The 10043-nt window shown below is 36.9% G+C and overlaps 1 protein-coding gene across 4 annotated transcripts; it reads left to right on the top strand.

Moving 5' to 3' along the window:
• Positions 1–4536: 4536 nt before the first annotated feature.
• On the top strand, positions 4537–8593 carry LOC117619925 (probable serine/threonine-protein kinase PBL19). 4 transcript variants are annotated; one of them, XM_034349996.1, is made up of 5 exons: positions 4537–4737; positions 5241–5683; positions 6436–6696; positions 7350–7472; positions 7813–8593. In XM_034349996.1, the coding sequence occupies exons 2-5, from the start codon at positions 5333–5335 to the stop codon at positions 8359–8361; spliced, it is 1284 nt and encodes a 427-aa protein (XP_034205887.1). In that variant the 5' UTR covers positions 4537–4737; positions 5241–5332; the 3' UTR covers positions 8362–8593. The 4 variants fall into 4 exon arrangements, with proteins under 4 accessions (XP_034205887.1, XP_034205889.1, XP_034205888.1 ...); XM_034349998.1 differs by having other exon boundaries at positions 4602–4737; positions 5279–5683; XM_034349997.1 differs by lacking the exon at positions 4537–4737 and adding an exon at positions 4749–4864.
• Positions 8594–10043: the final 1450 nt, after the last annotated feature.

The following is a 10043-nucleotide window of genomic DNA, read 5'->3' as shown; positions in this document are numbered from 1 at the left end:
CAAAACCACTTAGGTTTTTTTCTTTTCACGTTGAGCTACCACCAGCATTCGTCGTTCTAACTCCAAGGTTTCGCTGTGATTTTGTTCCTCCTAATACAATGATTCTTGGTATTCTTCTTTGTATGCTGAGAGAGGGGGTATCGTCTGGTCTCGTTTGGTTTCGATGTGACTCTCCAGAGCAACGACATCAAGGGTTTTGTCTGGTCTCAATGGTTTCGTCTTCTACTTCCTCCTTCGTGTTTCATCCTGATCAGGCTTGCCTTGCAGTAGTGTTGGTTCGCTTCGATGAATTGGGGATGACGACTAAGGTTCCTCGGTTCTCTGCGTGGATGTGGGGGTGGTTTTTTGAGTAGTTGTTTCCTTATTGTACATGGAAGGCTTTTGATACTAGTTGTTGGTGGTGCATGCTGTGGTTCCATAGGTGTTTGGAGTCTACGGGCTGTGGTTTCGATTCTCTTTCTCTCAGTGTTGGGCAAGGATTTCGGCGGCTCAAGTTTTTGGGTATAATCCTTCTACCCATCTCTACGTACTTGTTTGATTATCATGTGATGGGGATTGCGGAGTCTGGTGGTGTTAAAGTCTTTAATTAAAGTCTTTAATGACCTTGAGCAATTTTTTGGGGGATTCCTTGTGCTCATGTTTTCTTCTGGTGAGAGTATTGCTGATAAGGTGCAGAAGACCAGCCTAGATGGGTCTCCTTGAGGTGTCCGTTGGAATGTTTGTGAGCTTGGCATTTGATAAACGTTCTTATTTTGATGACCTTACGATGGAAGTTTGTCATACTAAGAGGTCGATCTTGGTCCTTCCTGCTTTGTTAGGGGCTCAGATTAAGAAATAAGGAGCGTTGTTTACCTCTCTGTATATTCTTTAATTCTTGGATATTTGAATTGTTGAATGGTTGTGGATATTTGAGTTGTTGTTGTATAGGTGAAAAAGTTTGGAAAACGAGCAATTTATAAGGGAGATTTTGCCGAATTTTCGGCAGAAGTCAAACCCTAAAGAAACTTTTGAACTGTAGGTTAGAAGGGCAATTTGGTCAAGTGTGCCCAACACCTGCCAGGTGTCGGACACGCATAGAATTCGGCTCATATTCCAAAGTGGAATTTGGGTCAGGTCCTATCATGGTCTATGCGGCGATGATGCTCTCTTAAACTAAAAGGGGTAAAATAGTATTTTCTCTATAAATTTAAATGAGCCACCTTATTGACCTATTATAAAGAAAAATTCAAATCTCATTCACCAAATTCAAAACCAAAATACTTAATTTATGATATCCTAATTATTAAAGTTTTTAATCACTATACACTAATTTTTTTAAAAATAAATTAATGAATGTTCTCTTATTTCTTGTTTTATCTTAGCATCTCTCTATGTTGAACACCCCAAAAAAAAAAAAAAAAAAAAACCGAGCTTAGCTTCTCTCCACTCAATATTGGCGTCTTGTAAAGAAAATTATGCTATTTATTTCTCAAATTTCTAACTTCCCAAAAAAAAAGAAAAAAAGGCCTTATAAAACAGTTTTCTTTTACAAGCCATAAAATATTTGCAGAGAAACTTTTATAACGAAATCATTCACTTACCAAAAAGTTGAGACATATGTTGATGTGCTATTAGTGCACAGCCCAAACCATTTGGAAGCTATCACTTCCAACAAAGCTGCTTGGTGTGTGATTGGCAGCCATCATTCTGGGAATTCATCACAATAACATAATTCTCGAAAGAAAACATGAACAAATAAGTACAGCTTCCAGAGAATGTCCAAGCTTTAAGGGACCACCGCCAATGCACCAAAAATAATTTGACGTTGATACGTGATACCAATAATTTTTTTTAATAATAATGCGTGAATTAGAGCTTTATTGATGGGGTATTTGCAGTCGTTGGGAGTTCAATGTATGTTATGGGGAATTTTAAGATCCCTCCTACTACTTGTCAAATAGAATATTTATACAATTACATACATAATTATGTCATTTATTCTTCCTTTTTTTTTTTGGACAGATGACAATGCATTGGATTTATAGTTTAGTTCTTTCTTCTCTATATCTCATAAACCCACCAAACCCATAATTTGATCAAAATATTATTAATACAATGGCAACACATGCACCCTTTTTGAATCATATTGGTTGGTATATTCTTTGGTATAATTGAATTTTATACAATCTAGTGAAGGTTTATATATGTGTGTAGAGAGCGACAGAGTCAAAGGTTAATAATTTTTTAATTTCTTATTTTTCAAAACAGCGACTCTTAGATTTGATATGATGCTTATAAAGGGCTAATGGTCCTTAAACTTTGACTTGATTCACATTTTTTCCATCAATTTCAAAAATAATTCCCATGGTTCTTCAACTTCACTTTCGTTAGGATAAATAGTCTTGACGTTAATTTTGTTATATTTTCTGCTAAATGCAAGGTCAAAATGGTATTTTTTATATTATTTTTAGCTTTCACTATCTTAATATTCATTTCACCTAAAACATACAAATAAAAACTTAAAAACCTTCTTCCTATCCTAGCCATCACAAGGAGGGTGGGTATGGTTTGGGTGGGGATGTGGGTGTGTGTTGTAGGAGCGTCATTAGTTGTTACTGGGGTGGTGGGTTAATTGGCTCGTGTCGGGTGGAGGTTGTCCGTGGCTTTGTTGGAATATTCAGATGGTAAAAATTAAAAATAATACAAAAATATCATTTTGCCTCTGTATTCAACAGAAAAAGTTAACAAAACTAAAGGCAAGACCATTTGTCCTAATGAAACTAAAGTTGAGGACCACGAGAACGATTTTGAAATTTGAGAAACCAAAATGCGAATCGGGTCAAAGTTCATGGACTATTGAACTTAAAAACCCTACTTATAAAATTGATGATATTGATATTCAAGCGTAACAATAGGTTTATTGTCTTAATTATATTGACGGTTATCATATACCATATTTAATCCAGAGATTGATTCATAAAAATAAAAATAAGAAGAAGAAAAAAAAAATGAATGAAGGAAAATTTTACAAATAAGTCCTTATTTGTAGATATGCATATTTGTGCATTTTGGGTTGCAGGTTGGAGCTGCGATGGTGGATCTATTTGGTGCCAATGGTCGACATGTGGTTGTGGGCATCAGACAGTGGAGTTCGACAGTGGTTGGGCTGTTGGTTTGCGGTTGTGGTGCGAGTTTGTTAGTCGGTTTCTTTGGTTTCTTTTAAAGAGAGTTTCGCTGAGTGTGAGTTGCTGTGTTGCTTGGGTGATTCAAGCTTACTGGTTGGTTGTGTACCAGTTTTTGGTGGCCTTTGAAGCCGTGTATGGGGAATACCACATCTGCCTTTATGCTTTGGGCCAACTTGGTGACGCTTGGGTCGTTGGTTGAGTACCATATAAGTTTACCTCTTGTATCCCATTGAAACTTGTACGGTCATCGGTGCCCTTTGGGGATTTTTATTTGTATTTAATGGCAAAAAAAAAAAAAAAAAAAATCTTTACCAAGTAAATCTGAAAAAAAACAAAGAAGTGACATGAGCAAGACCTAAATTTGTTGACCAATATGACCCTCAAACAAGGTTGTTTTGTTGACTTCCTTTTAAAATCCCAAATGGGTCCCCTACCATTTTGTTTTGTCCAAGGCTTGTGTCATTGTCAATGTGGAGACAGGAGTCACATAGCTCCAATTTTAATGCAGATGGGATTGGGAGCTTTGTAAAGGATAGGTTGCATGGTCAAGTTGAAGCTCATGCGCATTTTTCTCAACAAACGTGAACAAATAAATAATGTGGATATTCCAGCTTTGCTTTAATTAAGCATATTGGTCAATTTTAGAGGTCTCATTTGTCTTCAAAGTCACTTTGCAATCCGATTTTATGGGTCTCTCTGCAAACTTCTTTGCTAAGATAAATACGTACATATATTTATTAATTATAATTTACACCAATCGATGGTTTTGTATCCCCATCAACTCTATCCCAAAACTTTAATTAACTAATGGAAATGTTAGGTTGTGAGTTTTGATAATCTTTTTTTCACTTTTACCGTAAATTTCATTATTTTGTTACTGAATGGAATGGTGAATCAGCCAATTTTGTTATTTAATTTCATACAAGCACTTGTTGTACCGTTCACAATAGTAATTTTTTGGTGTGATCATATCATCACGTGAAGTATTGACGTGATGTTATAAGTTTACTCCAATCACATGTATACACATACTAGATACTTGTGTTACAATTTGGGTAAACTTATAAATCACACATCAAAATACCACATAATTCTACGTTCACGCACGAAAATTTCTCCATCTTCCTTGAATTATGAAAAAGTAGATTCTCAAAAGAAAATGATAATGAAAATTTCTTAAACAGTCTCCTCAAAGCGTTGACCCGTTTATTAGTTGTACGTGGTAGAATAACATATTCTTTGTTTTTGGCTTTGACTATACAGTCCATATTCTGGACAGGTTTTGTTTCGTTTCAATCTGTGTGAGGGAGAAAGATGGAGTTTCTGGAACTACTCGTTATTGTCAACTGACAAGTTGGTTGAATTCTATTTAATACATACAATGTTGAATTCCACAAGCAAACAATTGCCAAACCATTTAAAGCTAGCCACTTTTTTCACAGAGTATATATCAATACTATTTCAAAGAGAGAGAGAGAAGCCAAACAAGAAAAGAAACCCGTGAAGGTCTCTCCAACCTTCAACCCCCCAAACCCTTTGAAATTTCTTTGAAAGAGAATTGATATTGGTGAAGGTATTTCCTTTATGATTTGGATTTATTGGTTCATTCATTGTTCTTGTCTTTTTTTTTGTTCATCTGGGTCAGGATTGCCCTGCCTTGAATATCCAGTTCCATTTCCATTTCTGTCTGCTGATTATCTGTAAGTTAATTTATACTTCCATTCTGAATTCCCATCTGGGATTTCAGTGTTTTGATCACTCTTTTTATTCTGCCAAGCAATTCATCATCTGTGATTTCTTTGAATTTCAATCCCTTGTATCTATTTCTCATCAGGGCCTTCCTTATCTTTGCATGATTCCTCTGTTTGCATTCAAATCTAGGGTGCTGCCATCTATTTAAATTTTTTAAATTCTTGTTCAATTTGCGGTTTCATTGAATTAAACATTTCTTTGGCCAGTAAACATTTTCTCTGTGATTATACTCTTTCTTCTTTTAGCAGTTTCAAACCATTTGGGAATTTTAATTATGTTTGTATGAAGATGCTGATACTTTCTTATATTCATGTGACAATTCAGTGGCAGGCTTTAACTTTCTGAACTTGATTCAATGGCAGCAAAGGAAGATCACATTCAAATCTTGGTAGGGAGTTGATATAGGATTTTATGCAATGAAGTGCTTCTACTACTTCAAGGACAAAACAAGGAGCAGGGGACAAAAATCAGCTCCAGAACTGAAAGAACAGAGGAAATCTGATTATTCAGGAGCTGAGAGGGTGATTCAGTCTTCCTGCTCAGAAAATTCACCGCGCGGTATACCCGAATTGTATGAAGAGAAGGCTCATAATTTGCGAGTATTTACTTTCCAAGAGCTCAGGCATGCGACAAACGATTTCAGCAGGCTGCTTAAGATTGGAGAAGGTGGATTTGGGAATGTTTATAAAGGTTCAATTAAGCCTGCTGATGCCCAGGGCGATCCAATCGTGGTCGCCATTAAAAAGCTTAACAATGATGGCTTACAGGTATGGTGGTTTAAGCATCTTCCTATTAAATTGAATTGTTAAACAATGCCCTCAAGAGTTTTTTCGTTTCCCATTATTATTAAATGTGCTTAAGAAACATTTTGTTGACTTATTAAATGTGCTCAAAGTAGCTAAACTGCTGTCTAAAATATAGTTAATTGATTTTTTCTGAGTCCTCTGGCCCTCCTTTCTTTACATTTCTGCTCAGTCTCTTTCTATGACAGCATTTTTTTTCTTTCCTTTAAAGGGAATTTGAAGCTATTCAGTGAAATATTTCTTCTGAAATTTGTTTTATATATGCATATATGGCTCCATTTATTTTTGCAAGAGAGAATACCTAGATTTTGTTGTCTTTATGCAGCCAAACCTGTATCTTTCTCTGTCATGGAGAATGACATCCATTAGATAAGATGGTATTTAATTATGTGTATTCCTCTGTGGGTCACAAATTTTTCCCCTAGAATCCTTCCATAATAATATGGGGATTAAGATGGACAATGTTTTCTCTTAGCATATTTGTATCAACCTGTTTTTCATAGTGAACTTTTTGTTGGGAGCAATTTTGCCTATTTGTGGCTCCTTTTCAGTGTTGAGATTTTCGTCTAGTTGGAATGGTAATCGTTCCCTATTTCAAAGGATGGAAAGTGATCTAAGGCAAACTAGAGGTGGATGATATAGATGTTTGTGACTTCATGATCGATTTCTTTCTCTCTTTTTTAATATAATTTCTTATAATTCTGTTTTTCATACAGGGTCACAAACAATGGGTGGCAGAAGTTCAATTTCTCAGTGTTGTGGAGCACCCAAATCTTGTCAAACTAATAGGATACTGTGCTGTGGATGGAGAAAGAGGGATTCAACGACTACTAGTCTATGAATATATGCCAAACAGAAGTTTGGAAGACCATCTATTTAACAAGGCATACCCAGCTATTCCTTGGGAGACAAGATTGCAGATAACACTTGGAGCAGCTGAAGGATTAGTTTATCTTCATGAAGGATTGGAAATTCAGGTTAGCTCTAAGCATTGATATTAACCATTAGTTTCTACATCCAATCCCACTTTTATTCTTGAAGCTTAAAATCAGCTGTTTTATCTCATGTTGTTGGGGATATCCAGGTTCTGAGCTAGAGCTTGTTGGCACCGGGCATATATATCGAATATATAGTACTACTACTCATCACAGATTGTATACTTTCTCCTGGGGCAGATATGTTGGATTATGACAAGTTAGTTGACTTGATGAGTTGTCACAAGATAACAACTTATCAAGTCAACTAACTAGTCATAATCCAGCATGCTTAACAAGTCAACAAACTAGTCATAATCCAACAAGATATACACATTCACTTCTGGTTCTGGGAGTAGGCAGATGTCCAAATTTGAGAAAATATCTTCTTTCTTTGCATAAGGTCAACCCTGAACTTTTTCATGGCCATGACCCCCCATTCCCACATCGATTTTTCATCTATGCCCTAACCTCTGCACCCCCTTCCCTGCGAATGCGCTTCCGCATTTACTTTGTGACTGAGGGGTGCCCAAGACCACATTAAAATGGAACTGTTCCATTAGTTTATTCTCTACATCATCTACATGTTATTTTCAGCATTCAAGCTTAGTCTTAACCATTATTATTCTGATTTTTTTCTTATGCTAATGATGAAGGTAATATATCGAGATCTTAAATGCGCGAATGTGTTACTGGATGAGAATTTTAAACCAAAGCTTTCTGACTTTGGGCTTGCAAGGGAGGGGCCAATGGTTGGTCATACTCATGTTTCAACTGCAGTAAGTGCTCTTATTTCTCACTAGCATTTGTAGCGTGCATCTGGTCCCAACCTTATCGCGACTCGAAGTCATACACTAAATTCATGCAATAAACATGTTGGAACTTTATCTTGCATTAGTGAAAGTTCTAGAAATAAGGTGAGATTAAGTCTGGAAAATAATAGAAAGCAATCAAGTGAGGGACAAGCCATGCATATTAAAACACCAACTTTGAAGCAAAGAGCATTTGTATACTGCTTCATACTAAACTGTTAGTGATTGGCTTGCAAAGTCACTGCATTAAATGCATTTAAATTTTAAAGACTATTGTAATGCTAATGGGAATTTGTTTCATGATCAGGTAGTGGGGACATACGGGTATGCTGCACCAGATTACATTGAGACAGGCCATCTCACAACTAAGAGTGACGTATGGAGTTTCGGTGTGGTGCTGTATGAGATTCTTACAGGCAGACGGTCATTGGAGAGAAACCGTCCAAGAACAGAGCAGAGACTCTTAGAATGGGTGAAACAGTTCCCTCATGATGGCAAAAAGTTTGGCTTGATAATGGATAGCCGGCTTGAAAACAAGTATTCAATCAGCGCAGCAAGAAAAATCGCTAGGTTTGCTGATAGTTGTCTGTCGAAGAGTGCAAAAGATCGGCCAACAATGAGTCAGGTAGTAGACACATTGAAGAAGATTATTCAAGAAACAGAAGAAGGAAATACATCTGAGAGAAGTCCTGAATCGGTTGAAACTGAGCAAGTTGACTCAGTAAAAAAGCAGAGCCAATTGGGGGCCTCGGAGTCATGGAAGAGACGAATGAATCACTTGGCCAAACTAGGTGAGCAAGTGGAGAGTGCTAGCAGAAGAAGATTCATGATCATGCAGAGGGCAAAGGTTACTTGATGGTGTTTCATTCAGCTTTGCTGAATCTTGTTTCAATGGCAAGGTTGTTTTTGAGAACAAAGGATTAGAAAACTACTTCAGAAAAGGTCAAAGAGCATAAGTGAGCTAAATTGGATGGCTATTTTTGTAAAGTTGATAATGCCATCAGACAATTCTAATGTAGGTTATGTAAGAATCAGCCTTTTCCACGTATAGGTTATTTGATAATGAAATCATTCTTCCAATTTGGTAACATAACCTAAAATAAAATAAAATAGACATAAATTCTGTTTCGAAAAATTACTGGAAATATAAATTTACAAAATATTTTGGAACTTACATATATCATACATACTAGTGCTCCCAATGTAATATTCTTCATAGAACTACTCATCTTAATCTCTTTCGTCATTAGACTTTATTTATTTCAATATGGAATTACTCTCGTCCTATTTTTTCCTTTTCATTATTGCTAAGTTGGACAATCTTTTGAGTATCCGGGACCTCTAAAATACATATGGCTTCTATAAAAACAGTATCTTTATGTGGAATACTTACACCATAACAAAAAGACTTTATCGCAAAAGGCCGGAGGGTTTGACGTTCTGGGTCTTTTAAAGAGCCAGTGACATCTGCGTATTGCAGATTGCGGATATAACGTGCCTTTCCGAAGTCTTCGTGAGGAAATTGGCCACTCCCCATTTGAGTTGGTCCATGACGGCCATGAATTCTCAAATTGGTCATCACCCACCCCCACCCCAATGTATCTCTGTAGCACTATCAGCCAACGTTGAGAAAATGCGAAGAGGCCAATACCCTATTGGCTCGCCATGCACTAGGAGCCACCAACATCTATTCTCCACCTTCCGATGAAATTTAAAAGTGTGAATCATCATCAATCAGGATTATCTTGTCTTTGACTTCCACTATAAAACTCATTTTGTCATCTGCGTTAATTCCTTATACGATCCTTCAATAGAATAGAACTATACGTGTGAGTTACCTTCAATATAGTGATATCCATACCGAATTGCTCCCCATTGTATTTGGAAAGAGGTCGTAAGACAGAATTCAAGACAAATTTATGGTTGGTTTGCACAAAACCAGCGCATTCAACATTGCAGCAAGCAAGTCTATATCTATCCTTCTTTCAACCACAAGAAATTTGTTAGGGTCACGAATAAAAATATACCATATGAATAGACATTATTTGTCCCCATATAAACTTACGGTCCCGAGTATGAAGAACAGTGCTGTGCCATTGCCGTATAGGACTTTATGTGGGGCACTCCAATTATAATCATGTGATCTTGGTGGCCTAGTTAGAGGGATTGTTCCTGCAGGGCATTCTACGTTGTTTAACCAATCTTGGAAAACGTTGGCTTGCTTGCTTGTTTGCTGTTTTTACTTTACTTGGAATAAAACTGGGTTCCAATATCTGTAGCCACGAATTAATGTTGTAATTGCAAGTAAATCACACAACTAATAATCAAGGAGCTTTGAAAAAATCACAAGACAGAAAAGTTTCAGCCGCCATTCTCCTTTGGAGTCGGTGGCCTCTATCCCTCCCCTCCTTACCCTCCTAGACCTTCCCCTACCCTCTCCACTTCTTATCTTCGCTCATTGCCTCCAACGCTACCGTCTTGGGCTGAGTTTGATGGTTGTTTGGTTGTCTTGGCGACAACATGGTGGTAGATCAAGTT

The sequence above is a fragment of the Prunus dulcis genome, chromosome 2 (genome assembly GCF_902201215.1).
Source record: "Prunus dulcis chromosome 2, ALMONDv2, whole genome shotgun sequence".
Classification (NCBI taxonomy): domain Eukaryota; kingdom Viridiplantae; phylum Streptophyta; class Magnoliopsida; order Rosales; family Rosaceae; genus Prunus; species Prunus dulcis.
Note: the sequence above shows the minus strand (reverse complement) of the source record. Positions and strands in the feature narration are given on the sequence as shown.

Coding starts and splice junctions, on each gene's coding strand:
- LOC117619925 (XM_034349996.1), top strand. CDS start 5,333: ATGAAGTGCTTCTACTACTTCAAGGACAAAACAAGGAGCAGGGGACAA. Junction 5,684..6,435: donor TTAACAATGATGGCTTACAG/GTATGGTGGTTT, acceptor TTTTTCATACAG/GGTCACAAACAATGGGTGGC. Junction 6,697..7,349: donor ATGAAGGATTGGAAATTCAG/GTTAGCTCTAAG, acceptor CTAATGATGAAG/GTAATATATCGAGATCTTAA.